Source organism: Octopus bimaculoides, chromosome 2 (assembly GCF_046866305.1).
Source record: "Octopus bimaculoides isolate indiv1 chromosome 2, ASM4686630v1, whole genome shotgun sequence".
In the NCBI taxonomy this organism is placed as follows: Eukaryota; Metazoa; Mollusca; class Cephalopoda; order Octopoda; family Octopodidae; genus Octopus; species Octopus bimaculoides.
In genome coordinates this window covers 134,090,315-134,104,571 of record NC_142929.1, presented here as the reverse complement: position 1 = coordinate 134,104,571, position 14,257 = coordinate 134,090,315, and the positions used below count along the sequence as shown (strand labels likewise).

The window sequence follows — 14,257 nt, the reverse complement described above, 5'->3', positions numbered from 1 at the left end:
AGAAGAGGGCTGTAGTGATGTCGAAAACATGAGGCCTGACCAGCACAAACAAAAAAAAAGTCAGCAATATAAAAAGAAACATGGAATTCCTACCAAAGGCAAAGAGCACAAAGAAAACAAAGGACAAGAACATGGAGCAAAGAAAACGGAATCACACTTGAATCATCAGAAAGAAGATTTTACAAATGTAAGGAAAATATCTTGTATTACTAACGCTAAACAATGTATAGTTGCCGTGGAGTTAAATCCTGACCACCAGGTTATATAGCCATCTATTTTCATTTTATGTTATTGAGCAGGAAGAATCGTTAGAGTGTCGGGGAAATGCTTTGTGTTTATTATCAGGTTCTTTATGTTCTGGGTTCAAATTCCGTTGGGGTCGGCTTTGACTCTCATTCTATAGGGTACGATTAAATATCGATCAGATACTGAGGATGATTGAAACGACTAACCCTTTCCCCTTTTCTATAAGAACGTGGGACAAAATGCTTTGTGAAAACATCTTTTGTGTTTAGATGCCACCGAAGTTATGTTTTTCATACTTACGTTGGTCTTCAAACTAAAAGTAGCATCCTAGTACTTGGGTCGGTTTAATCGATTATTCTCTCTTCCAAATTTGAGGCTTTGTTAGAAATCAATATCGTTTCCTCTTGACAAATTTGAGACCATGTATCTACGCAGGAAATTTTTTGGTGGCCTGAAAGTTGTGACGTCTCCTGTTGCTTAGCAGTATTTCGTCTGTCTTTACGTTCTGAGTTCAAATTCCGCCGAGGTCGACTTTGCGGTTCATCTTTTAGGTGTCGATAAATTAAGTACCAGTTGCGTTCTGAGATCGACCTAATCGACTGGCCGCCTCCCCAAAAATTTCGGGCCTTGTGCCTAGAGTAGAAAAGGGTGATCTCAACACACTAGAAAAGAATATTGTTATATGGGCAGTTTATTTTCCTTTTTCGTTCAACAAAAATGTTTTAAATACTTTTAGGTTTTGTTGATGGCAGTGACGAAAGCGTTAAAAATCTGCGTGTTTGACCAGATCGACTTAATTTTTCAACCTTCCGTTTTCCATAAATGAAGTACTTGTCTTTTTAAAGTGTTTTGTATGTAGGACCCCTCCATAAAGGGCCTATTTTAATCGTTGTGCTTAACTGTTGAGTACGAAAATATAACTTTCCTTTTATCAATTTCTGATGTAAGTGTAACTGGTTATATTGTGGTTTAGGGAGATGAAACTTATATTACTTGTAAAATGTTTTCGGAACAACATTTTTATAATTTTGGAAGAGTGATGGGACACAATTAAATTGGATAATGCTTCCAGATTTGAAGAATTTCACAGCATCAGATTAATAAAAATGATATTAAATATAAAACCTTAGTTGATATGTATTTTCTTAATCATTTGACTGCAAAGTTTCAGATCCTTAAATAAGAATATTAATGATCCATTATTCCAGGTGAGTGATTCTGAAGAATTTGACAGTGTTTCTAAGCCTTTATTTCGACGGAGAAAACTTGCCAGTAATTGGGATCGTTATGCTCCTTTACCACCAGAAGATGAAGATGATGTGAAACCCCAGCAGATTGGTGTTGACTTTGTCAGCTTGCTCAGTCAAACAGGTATTGTTGATAATAATATTAATGATAATTCTTTCTAATTTTAGCACAAGGTTAGCAATTTTGAGGGGAGAGAGAAGTCAATTTCATCAACCCCAGTGTTCAACTGGTACCTATTCTGGTCAACTCTGAAATGATGAAAGCCAGATTCATCCTCAGTGGAATTTGGACACAAAATGTGTGTGTGTGTGTGTTCAGTACATGTTCACTTTCAATACAGGCATGGGTTGAGCGGGTTTTCCTCTTTCAAGTCAGCTATTTGGAATTACTGCCCTTCTTAGATGAGTGAGATGGCCATATCTTGCATCATCATCACTATTTCTACTTCCATTTTTCATCCTCGCTTGAGTCAGAATTTTTAATGACCAGATACCCTTCCTGTCGCCAACCCTCACCTGTTTCCAAGTAAGCTAATACTTTCCTTTGGCTTGACATGTTTTCACTGTAAATTGAAAATGAATGCTTGTTTGATGGCAACATTCACATGTAATATCAAGACAATGACATACATACACACTCATAAATACACATATTTCGTCTGTCAAGTTCATTCACAAAGCTTTGATCAGCCTGAAGTTATAGGAGAAGACACTTGCCTCACAGCGGGTCTGAACCTGAAACCTTGGGTTGGAAATTGAATTAACTACCCAGTTACATCTGCAACATCATCTTTGTTTAATGTTCATCTTTTATGCTGGCATGGATTGGAGAGTTTGACAGAATCCTACAAGCCACAGGACTGCTTTCGGCTCCAAACTAATATGCATGGTTTCTATGACTGGATGCCGTTCCTAATGCTAACCATTTTACAGAGTCTACTGGATGTTTAAGGTCTCCAAGTATCTCACAAGAGAAAGAGAAAGACCCCTCAACTGAAGAAGGTTGTAGTAGAGAGATGGCTTTATGCCTGATGTTGACCGACTGAAGTGTGATAGAAAGACAGATATAGGTATCTTGCTATGGCTAATCCACATTATATAAAAGTGGATGGGAGTAGCTGGAAGGAAGACAATAATGAAATGTGAGAGTATATTCTCAAGATTCAAAGTATATGTTTAATGATAGTACTTTTGTTATAAACAAAAAAGTGAATACTCAATACTAAGTAGTTACCTTTAGGCTTTCTTCTAATCCTAAAGACTGTCTATAACACGAAACTCCAAGAGTTGTTGTTGTGTAGGTTAGGTCTCATTACATGGTCTTATGGGTAGTTGGTCAAATAACAAGATGTGGCATGTGATCTCATGTTTCCAGTTATGTCATATCTTACTGAGAGCCCTATTGCACATCCAATACATACTGCGCACTCTAACATGCAATGATGAATTGTATGTGGTACAGTGTAATAACCTGGATTTATTGAACTCTCTCTATTGTCCGATTTTTTTCTGGTGGTGGTCATACCAGAGAGGGGCAAGGTGGATTTGTCAGTGCACAACCTATTAGTGCAGCACTGATTAGAGTAGGTGAGGCTATTAATGTTGTAGCTATTCTGTATGGATGTGTATCTTATGCTTATCCAAGCTGAGTGACAGAAATAGTATTTTTAGGATGTTGTAGTTCTGAGGTGTTGTGTAGGTCTCTGAATGTTTAGTAACAAGGAGTGATGGAGCTGAAGCTTTCTGTGGCAATAAACTATACTTTTTGCATGTCCAAGTATTCTTCCATTTTTTTAATATTCTGATTGTGTAAGTGATTTACTGGTGTGGTTGTCAGTATGCCACATGCTATGGTGTATAGTGAATTGTTTTGAGTTCTTTCTAGTCACAGAAGAACAACCTGAATCACAAAAAAGACACAGCATATCCTGACTGTCACACTACCACACACAGTAAACTACTGTATGTGGTTGTCAATTAGGCTAGAAGTAGAGGCATAATATATCTGGAGCACTTGATTTATGGGTTGCCTTTGTTTACAACTGGTGACTTAAATATCATAATTCTGCATGGTAGGAATTGATCAAGGCTCTACAACAATAAAGACTTGTGTTGATTAAATGATGATGATGTTTCATGAACTGATGTTGTTGTCTATTGAGGTAGCTATCATTATTGTCATCATCATCCAGCTGTCCTTACTATGATAAGATGCCTAAAAATCCTCTCTGGTAAAAGTCAGACTGATATATAATTAACTACTGATTACTGGTTGCTTACTCTCGAATCAGCACTAATAGAATAGACCTATTATCAAAAGCATTTCAGTCATGACCATTCCATCCTGTCTTTTTACTTTTAGACATCACACACCCACGGTTACATTATCCAATATCACCTTCATTTTAAGATGGCAGGGTACGATTTGAGAAAGATTTGGTTGCTATTTCTAGCAGATTGAGTGTAGAGACTTCCTTTCCCTTCTTTCATCATCATCATCATCATCATCGTTTAACGTCCGCTTTCCATGCTAGCATGGGTTGGACGATTTGACTGAGGACTGGTGAAACCGGATGGCAACACCAGGCTCCAGTCTAATTTGGCAGAGTTTCTACAGCTGGATGCCCTTCCTAACGCCAACCACTCAGAGAGTGTAGTGGGTGCTTTTACGTATCACCCGCACGAAAACGGCCACGCTCGAAATGGTGTCTTTTATGTGCCACCCGCACAAGCCAGTCCAGGGGCACTGGCAACGATCTCGCTCGAAAATCCTACGGGAGCCAGTCAGGCGGTACTGGCAACGGCCACGCTAAAAATGGTGCATCTCATGTGCCACCCGCACAAGAACCAGTCCAGGGGCACTGGCAATGATCTTACTTGGCTTGCCGGGTCTTCTCACGCACAGCACATTTCCAAAGGTCTCGGTCAGTAGTCATCGCCTCGGTGAGGCCCAATGTACGAAGGTCTTGCCTCACCACCTCAGCCCAGGTCTTCCTGGGCCTACCGCTTCCACGGATTCCCTCAACTGTTAGGGTGTGGCACTTTTTCACACAGCTATCCTCATCCATTCTCACCACATGTCCATACCAGCGCAATCGTCTCTCTTGCACACCACAACTGATGCTTCTAATGTTCAGCTTTTCTCTCAAGATACTTACACTCTGACGGGTATTCACATTGACATTACACATCCAACGGAGCATACTGGCTTCATTCCTTGCGAGCTTACGTATGTCCTCAGCAGTTATAGCCCATGTTTCACTGCCATGTAGCATGGCTGTTCGTACGCATGCGTCATACAGTCTGCCTTTTACTCTGAGTGAGAGTCCCTTTGTCGCCAGCAGGGGTAAGAGCTTTCTAAACTTTGCCCAGGCTATTCTTATTCTAGCAGCTACACTTTCAGCGCACCCACCCCCACTACTAACTTGGTCGCCCAGAGAGCGGAAGCTATCGACTACCTCTAGTTTTAGCATACTTATTATTCTGTCAAATGAAATGCTTATTTATACACATTGTTTTAAATTAATCCTTCTTTATCTCATAGCTTTGAAATTTCAAAGATGTGATTATTTATTTTTAGAGTGGCTTTGTATGGTAGGTGTGAGAAGCTATATTTAGCTGGTTTGAACATAAAACAGGGAAAATATTCAGGTCAAATAAGGGGCCAGTTTAAATGCTAAAGGGCTAATTTTATGTTGTTTCAAATAATGATAATATAAAACCTATTTGTGGTTTTTATCTAACTTTTAGCCTTAAGATCTAACACTTATTGTGTTGGCTCTTTTCATTTAATCTGGCTCCAAAAGCAGAGATAAATAAAGAAATAGATTGTTGCTTCATCAAATTAATGCTACCTTAGGGTCTATTAACACCTTTAGAATACTGTTTTTGTATTGTATTTTGATTCTTTTTGTTTGTACATTTGATAAAAAGAAACCTTTTTTTATGTCTTTGATTTTTAGCTGATTCTTTGTCACAGTTTCGATTTAAAGATGAAAAAGAATGGGAAGATGAGAAATCAATTAATTCAAGTTTTGTTGCTTTAAATTGTGAAAAGCTTGCAGAAAGCCTTCAGTGTATCCCACTCCATGAGCGGCTTGCTCTTCCTGTTTCGTTATTCAGTGTAAGTAATTCTTTCCAGATCTTGAACTTTTCTTCTGCTACATCTTTTACTTCTCAATAAATGAATGCTATGGCTATTTTCTCATGACAACTAATTTTTATTCTACTGAAGTAGACTCAATCGGTTTGACTTTAAAGAGTTGCTTAACCCTTTAGCAATCAGGTTTTCCTCTCAATTGTAATGTTTATTCATTAACATTGTTTTGAAGTAATCAAGCATTATTTCTATGATGTGAATGTTTATAATTTGAATGACATTGTAGGGTAGGTGTCAGAGGCCAGATCTGGCCACTTTGACCGTAAAATAGGTTGGATATTTTGGGCCAGATATGAGTAAAGGGTTAAATATTGAAGATACCTTTTTATGTAATTACATTATTCTGCCTCACAGAGGTGAGATGGCTGAGTTCCTTTCGAGCGTTGGGCCTCACGGAGGCCACTCTAAAAATAAATAAGGCAAGACCTTTGGCATCATGAAATGCTTAAGAAGATCCATCAAGCTGAGCAAAATTGCAGTCATGGCAGATATCAGTTTCACACAAATGGCACCCGTGCTGGTAGCACATAAAAGTGCTCATTACGCTCTTGGAGTGGTTGACATTAGGAAGAATATCCAACCATAGAAAACCATGCCGAGTCAGACTGGAGCCTGGCAGCCCAGTCAAACCATCCAACCCATGCCAGCATGGACAACAGATGTTAAATGATGGTGGTGATGATGATGATGATATACACATGATTACAACAGCTTCTTCCAAGTTCTGAGAATTGACTCCACTCTCAAGGCCTAGGGTTACAGTAGAAGACACTTTCCTAAAGTGTTGTGTATTGGAACTGAACTCAAAACTTGCTTAAGTTTGCAATAATTCTTATAAAAGATATAATTTGTTGATGGGTAGGTTTCATCAAAATGATTTAGGAGCCATATAAGACATTGCTCATTATCAGATGGGCCACACTAATAAAAAAAGTTAAAGTAGTTTTTTGCCAGTTGTGCCATTCTTAAAGTTCCTTAGGCCACCTGTGGTCCATGACTGCTCTACAATCAACAAATGAGAATAATGTCTTTACTGATATTCCTATAGATTTGTTGTAAAGCGGTCTTTTGCCACTGTTGTACCTGTCTTTTGACGACGGTTGTTCTGGCAGATATTGTTATATTCCGAAGTACAGACATGACTATCAACACAATCTACATGTACTCTCGACCCTCTCACCTTTCTGTCGACTGGCTACTGGTATATTTATAATGGCTGGCTACTTCCACTTTTTACTGGGAGGAGTGTACAGTTTCACTATATGATAAGATTATAGGCTCCCTGTCACCCATTATCAGATTTGAACCTAAAAACCATCCATTGTAAACCTAATTGCTATAAAGCAGCATTAAGGAAATTGTTTTCTCCCAAAATGTTTTTTATTAATTATGAAGAATTCTTAATTGCTGTTTGTTATTTCATTTATTTCAGCCAGATCAGATTGATGCTTTCCGTACTGCAGCAGCTGCAGAGGAAGCCAAATATGTGCCAGATTCTGGCAGCACCATACTTCAAGAGTCACTGCCAGTATTTAGTCATAAAACAATTGAGACTATATTATCAACCGGATTTCAGGTTCCTGAAACTGATGAGAAATGGCACGTTGATCTGAAACCTTGTACTGAAACCACAGTGGAAACAGATCTAAATGAGAATCAAGATAAATCTGCAAATATAGCCGAACCGAAACAAACTTCTAATGAAAATGACTGTAAAACTTCTCACATTGTTCTAACGCAGTGTGAGACTGAAGTTGATGCACTTTTATCAATGGGCAGTTCAAAAACAGGTATTTGTCTTTCTCACTTTACTGGTTTCTTTCCGTTTTTTTTTTTTTTTTTCAGGTGCTGGTGGCTGTGGAATTTGTTTTGTTTTGTAGTTTCAGCTTCTGTCTCACTGTGCAACTCCTTTGGCAAGTATCTTCTAACATAACCTCAGACTGACCAATGCCTTGTCAGGGAAAATGGTTCATGGAAACTCTACGAAAGCTTGTTTCTTTTACTTTTACTCGTTTCAGTCAGTGTACCGTGGCCATGCTGGAGCATTGCTTTCAAGGGGTTAGTTTAACAAACCAATTCTCCAGTACTTATTTTTTTTAGAGTTAGTTACTTATTTTATCAGTCTTGTTTGCCAAACCTCTAAGTTACAGAGATATAAACAAGCCAACACAGGTTATTGAGTAGTGGCATGCAGCTTCACTCACACACATACATGTGTATATATATATATATATATATATATATATATATATATATATCCACATGGATGATGGTACACTTGTGTTTAATGATTCTGCAAAGAAACCAGCTTGGAAATGCCAACATAAAAGGCTGCTAAATGTAGAGGATGTATGGGAGAAAGAGAATCTGCCAGATGTTGACCCAACTGAGGGACCAGCTAAACCAAATCATTAGTAGCTTGGTTTGTTTTTTTTTCTTTCTCTTTTTGTAAAGTTCATTTTTTTATATTGCTATTTATTTCTACCAATATAGATGTAAATATGGGCAATCAGCAATTAATGCAGAATGATACATCCTGTAAACAATCCAAGGATGAAGAATTAGCACAGATTAACGGCCCAGAAGCTTTACCTAAGAAAACGGAAAAGCGTATGTATTACCCTCAAAACAATTCACTTGCATTTGTTTAATGATTTTTATATGAAAATCTCAGGCAACTTTCTCAATATAAAAATATTTGACACAAAGCTTCCATGAATGTTTATTTCAAATATAAATTGTGATTGAATTCTTCCATGTTACAAGCTGTTTGAGATGTTAGTTAATACAAACTTGGAAGGTAGTTGCTCATTTGTCTTTACATTTGTTTTTCCATCTTAGTATAAATTAGGGGCATATATTTCCCTCTTGATGCTGAGCCTTAGCTCTTTTTCAAGGATGAGGGATCTTTTGTTCTACACAGCTTCAAAGGTACAAAGTGAGTGGGCAATTTATTGACAGAAGTGTCAACAAGAATACTATATAAATGTTGTGACTTGCATATAAACAAATGGCTGATGTAAACATAGTGGGTGCACACACACACGCATTTATATATGATGGGATCTTTTTTTCAGTTTCTGTCTACCAGATCCACTAACCACTTGGCTTTTGTTGGCCCAGGGCTATAGTAGAAGCATGCAATTAAAATAGGTTTTTGTTAACATGTCACAGCTGTCATAATCTAGTGTAAAGTTTGACATAGATATATATTGGAGTAACATGCACATATCTGGAACACTGCTTTTGCTATGCATATAAACACTTTAAACTGCACCTAAAAGATATAGTCAGTCATTTGATTGTCAATGAATCACTCATAAACCTGCTTCAATCACTGGCTCATAGAATCACAGTTGCCTCTCTTTGCACCTCTGAACTCTCTGCATATTTCCTTCACCCTTGATACACTTGTCTCTCTATCTCCTGACAGTCCTACTGTGTCTCAGACCCTGCACTAATATATTCCTACTCCATACAACTGTAACTCTCTATAACTCCTTTCCTGTCTACCCATGTTTTGCTTGCAGACACTGACCTACAGATATTCAAATCCAACACCAACCACATTAGTTTCAACAGTGCACAATAATCATAAGCTCTGCTCTGACATTTTTTTTGTGATTAACTTTAAAACAAAGTGTAAAGCTGAAAAGAAAGTTTCTGATTATCATTTTAGAAACCAGTATAAATGCATGGTGGAGAAATTCACTTTGTAACCAAACAGTGCACTTTGTGGCACCTTTAGCAGGTATCTTCTACTTTACAGGTCAGCCAAAGCCTTGTTAGTGGGTTTGGTGAATGCAAATTGAAAGAAGTCCATTATTGTGGCACTCCATCGGTTACAACGACGAAGATTCCAGTTGATCCACTGAACAGAACAGCCTGCTCATGAAATTAACGTGCAAGTGGCTGAGCACTCCATAGATACATGTACCCTCTATGTAGTTCTCAGGGAGATTCAGCGTAACAGTGTGAGACAAGGCTGGCCCTTTGAAATACAGGTACAACAGAAACAGGAAAAAAGAGTGAGAGAAAGTTGTGGCAAAAGAGTACATCAGTGTTCACCACCACCTCCTGCCAGAGCCTCATGGAGCTTTAGGTGTTTACACTCAATAAACACTCACAATGCCCAGTTTGGGAATCACAACTGCAATTCCATGACTGCGGGTCCGCTGCCCTAACCACTGGGCCACTCCACCTCCACCCATTATACATATGCATGCACACACTTATGTGTGTGTGTTTTTGCCTTGACATTATATGATGGTTATAAATGTGTGTAACTGTTGTACAAGTAATGCCATTCATTTCCACTCTTCTGTGATAAATATGTCTGACTATGGGGAAATATTGCTTTGTTTGAAAATGAGTTAGGCTTGGAGTCAGGAAGGAAATTTGGCTATAGGAAATCTGCTGCATCTGTTTTTCACGATAGCTTTGTTTGGCTGGTTTGACAGGGTCCAGCAAGTCCCAGGGCCAAGCTCTACTGTCAGTTTTGGCATGGTTTCTACAGCTGGATGCCCTTCCTAATGTCAACCACTCTATGATGTATATTGGCACTTGTTAGGTAGCCACATATATATATATTGCGTCGGTGGCACGTAAAAGGCATCAGCCGATTCTGGTTGTTGCCAGCCTCCTGGCCCCTGTGCTGATGGCACATAAAAGGCACCTGCTACACTCACAAAGTGGTTGGCGTTAGGAAGGGCATCCAGCTGTAGAAACACTGCCAGATCAGACTGGAGCCTGATGCAGCCTCCTGGCTTCCCAGACCCCATTTGAACCGTCCAACCCATGCCAGCATGGAAAACAGGCGTTAAATGATGATGATGATGATTATATATATATATCTTAAATTTCGCACCTCTCTTGTTCAATAAACACCGAGTTAAACTTGCAAAGCTGTTTATTTTCTCTTTTCGATTTTTTATGTTTATTTTAGCGGGTTACCAAACTCTCAGTTTGGTCTCCCAACTAAAATGGTAATGACAAATTTTTAAGTTTGCTTGACATTTTACAAGTGTGAAAGGTATTAAAATTTCGATGCTCAGTATCAAAGGTTCTGACAAGAATAGGAAGAAAATCAGAGCTTCAGACAAGAAGACACTTTTGACTAATCAGAATTCTGTTTACATAATCAGTTCTATCAGTCACCTTCCTCTGTCGGTTGAGTAAAGTGTTATCCAAGCTGATGTTTATTGGTAATTAAACTTATTTTGCAACACTCGTGCATATTTATCAGCTTTGTTTTTGCTGATAATTCTTATCTTTTCCTGTGATTGTGATTTGAGAAGACACACAGAAGTATGCTAAAGATCAAACATAATCTCTTGTGGGCAAGAAATGTAAAATAAAGTTTATTATAAACAACTCAAACACTTTCGTAATTTAATAACTTTCAATGTGATACCTGTTAAACAGAAATTATTTTTATTTAATGAAAATTTAATAAAATCTAATCATAAGTAAGTGAAATTATGCTAAATACAACTAAATTGAAAACCTTTTTCCCTTGGCCATATCAGCAATTCTGAAAAATTTTGGGTGTGAATTGTACACAAGTAGAAGCTTTTTTTTAAAAAAATGTTATCTTGAAAATCACCTGCGTAAATTACACAAGTGTGCAAATTACATGCGTCTTTACGGTATTATGACCCCGCAGCTATCAGAAAGAGACTAATAACCACTAACATCTGAAGTTTGTCAGAAAAACAAGAACTTTCAAAACTGCGCTCAGGAAAGATTAATTTAGTTCAGCTTATTTTCCCTTTTCTTAAGGCATGACTAAATTGTCTTAAACATTTGAAACTGGTAGCATATTTTGATAAAAATATGAATATTGTCCTCCTTTTATTTATGATAAAATTCTCAAAGTATTTTCACCTTTTGCTTTTAATATGCATTTGTATTTGCATACATACATATATACATACATACAAGTACACATGCACACATTTGTTTATTAATTTTTACCACTTGCTCTCTAGACACTTGTGTTTTGTATGTTTGCAAATATTTGCCTCCAAAATAAAATAAAAAATACCAACATATTTTGAATATTATATCTTTTCAGAATATGTTAGTGCTGCAACATCTTCATTGGAAGATTGGCTTGACAGTGTACTGGATGATTAGCTATTTATTTCTGTTGCTGTTGATTTAAAAAAAAATACTCAGAATAAAAGACATATCTATGGATAGCAGATTCCACCAGAAGATACCACTAATATGCTGACTCAATTGTTTCCACTGGTACCAGAAAGAAAAAGAAAGAAATAATAATCCTTTCTACTAAAGGCACAAGGCCTGAAATTTATGGGGAGGGGACTAGTTGTTTACATTGTCCCCAATGTTTCACTGGTGCTTAACAAATAAAATATCTGTACATGTATGAACTTTTATCTATATACATTTTGCTGGCTACTAACTTACTGAAATCCTTTTACAATGCAAATCTATTTTTGTGAAATGTGTTTGTATAATACTTTATTATTGTAATGGAGATAAAAAATAAACTATCAAAAGATTTTACAAGGCAATTGCCAAAGAGTTAAAAGTTTGCGAAATAAAAAAATTTGTTTTACTTTTACCTTATAGATTGTTTGATGTCATCATTTAACTAATTTTTTAAGATCTTACAAAAATGACTAAATAAATCCATTATATATGGATCAAAGTGGGGGATAAGAATATCAAAATCTGGTTACTAAACATTTTCATTATATTATATACAATAAAGGATAGCAGAATTGGGTATGAATCATGAAGCAGATATTTTATGATTGTTACATTAGACACAGATAATTTGTAAGGAATTTTGTTTTGATATTACAAAGGCTGCAAGGATGAGTTTACTCTATACATTCTGGCAGCCCTATTTTTTTCTGTCTTTTTCATTTGGACACTTCATTGATGGATCAAATATGCTTTCTTCACAGCCAATGAATTTCACATGTGTAACAATATTAAACCTTTTGGTACCAGCCTGCCTGATTCTATGATACACACTTCTTGTTCTAAAGCAGTTGAAATTAAAACTTTTCCCAAAAACTCCATGTTAATTTATGTTCCAAACACCAGCTTAATACTGATAAAATTATTTCACTGTTAAAAGTCTTCATTATTTTCAAAAATAATTGAATCAAAAGCCATTGTATTTCAACAGAAACATTGTAAAATAACAACGACCAATAACACAACCCAACAAGTATTTTGTTGTTTGGTTGTCTTTACCTGAATTGAAGATTTTTTTGATATGCTGAATCCAAAAGTGGAATCCATTTTTTACCATCACATCTAAATTTCAAGATACCCAAACTCAATCGTCAGTAAATGATATACATAGAGTTCAAGATGGTCAATTTTCTCCTAGGGCAACAAAATGGATACACTAAATATCCATGCTTTTCATGTATGTGGGACAGCAGATCCAGGGAAAAAATGTTTTGTGATCAAAGAATGACTGCTGCAAACATCTGTTCCAGGGTCTTTTGATGTGGTTGAAGAGCTTTTAGTTCAACAAAGAAAAAAATCACCTACCTCTGCTTATCAAATTTGCCATTATGAAGCAGTTTGTTAAAGTTCTGGATAAAGATGGGCCATGCTTTTACTACATCTGTAGCACATTTCCTGGTTTGAGCAGTGTGTGAAAAGATAAAAACTAGAGTATTTTGATGGGCCTCAAATCAGAAAATTGACAAAAGATGAGATCTTTATAAATTCAATAAATTTCATTGAAACAGCAGCATGGAATACATTTGTAATAGTTGTTAATGATTTTCTGGGCATCAAGAATGCATTCAACTATCCTAGAGTAGTCAACAACATGTTGAAAAACTTTCAAAAGTTGGGAGCAAATATGTCCATGAAGTTGTACTATCTCTACATTCACCTTGATAAATTCATTAAAAATCTTGGTGACACAAGTGATGAGCAGAGAGAATGTTTCTATTAGGACAAAAGAATCTATAGAACACAAGTATCAAAGCAGATGGTACTTCCAAATAATAGCTGATTGTTGCTGGAACTTGGTCTGTGATCTTCCAAAATCAAATTCATAGGAAATTAGATGTAAACAATTATGTAATTTGTTTGTAGAAATTTCAAGAATTTTACTAGTTTTTCAGTAATATTTTAAGAAAACATTTTGGTTTTGTAGAGAAATTAATTTCCATGTTTTTGCATGTTATGCCTTGTTCTTGATAAGCTGTTTTATTTAAAAAAGATTCTAAGTCAATGGATCTGGTATCTTAAAAAATCTTGATGTGATGGTATTAAATGATTGCCATTTTTGGATTCTGTGTGTCAAAAAATCCCTAGTTCAGCTCCAAATATTTTGACAACAGAAAAAATTTTTTTTTTGTTGGGCTGTAAAACTTACTCGACACAACTGTAATATTGTTGATGTATTTCAAGGAATGGCTTGCATTAAATAATCTAGTCAGGTAATTTACTCAAATGTGATATATTATGAAAGAAGCATCATACACTTAATGGATAAACTACAGTGAAGAAGAATTGTGATAGAACATGGTTGAGAACCATGAAAATCAACAGTAAACTTGATCTGTTCCACCAAAGTAGCTTGAGAAGGATTCAGAGA

General features: G+C 36.5%; 1 protein-coding gene across 1 annotated transcript; it reads left to right on the top strand.

Moving 5' to 3' along the window:
• Window positions 1-12,249, top strand: LOC106867964 (uncharacterized). Its single transcript, XM_014913046.3, has 6 exons — window positions 1-187; window positions 1,455-1,617; window positions 5,456-5,616; window positions 7,085-7,442; window positions 8,146-8,262; window positions 11,729-12,249. Exons 1-6 carry the CDS (start codon window positions 29-31, stop codon window positions 11,788-11,790), a joined length of 1,020 nt encoding a protein of 339 aa, XP_014768532.2. The 5' UTR covers window positions 1-28; the 3' UTR covers window positions 11,791-12,249.
• The last annotated feature ends 2,008 nt before the right edge of the window (window positions 12,250-14,257 follow it).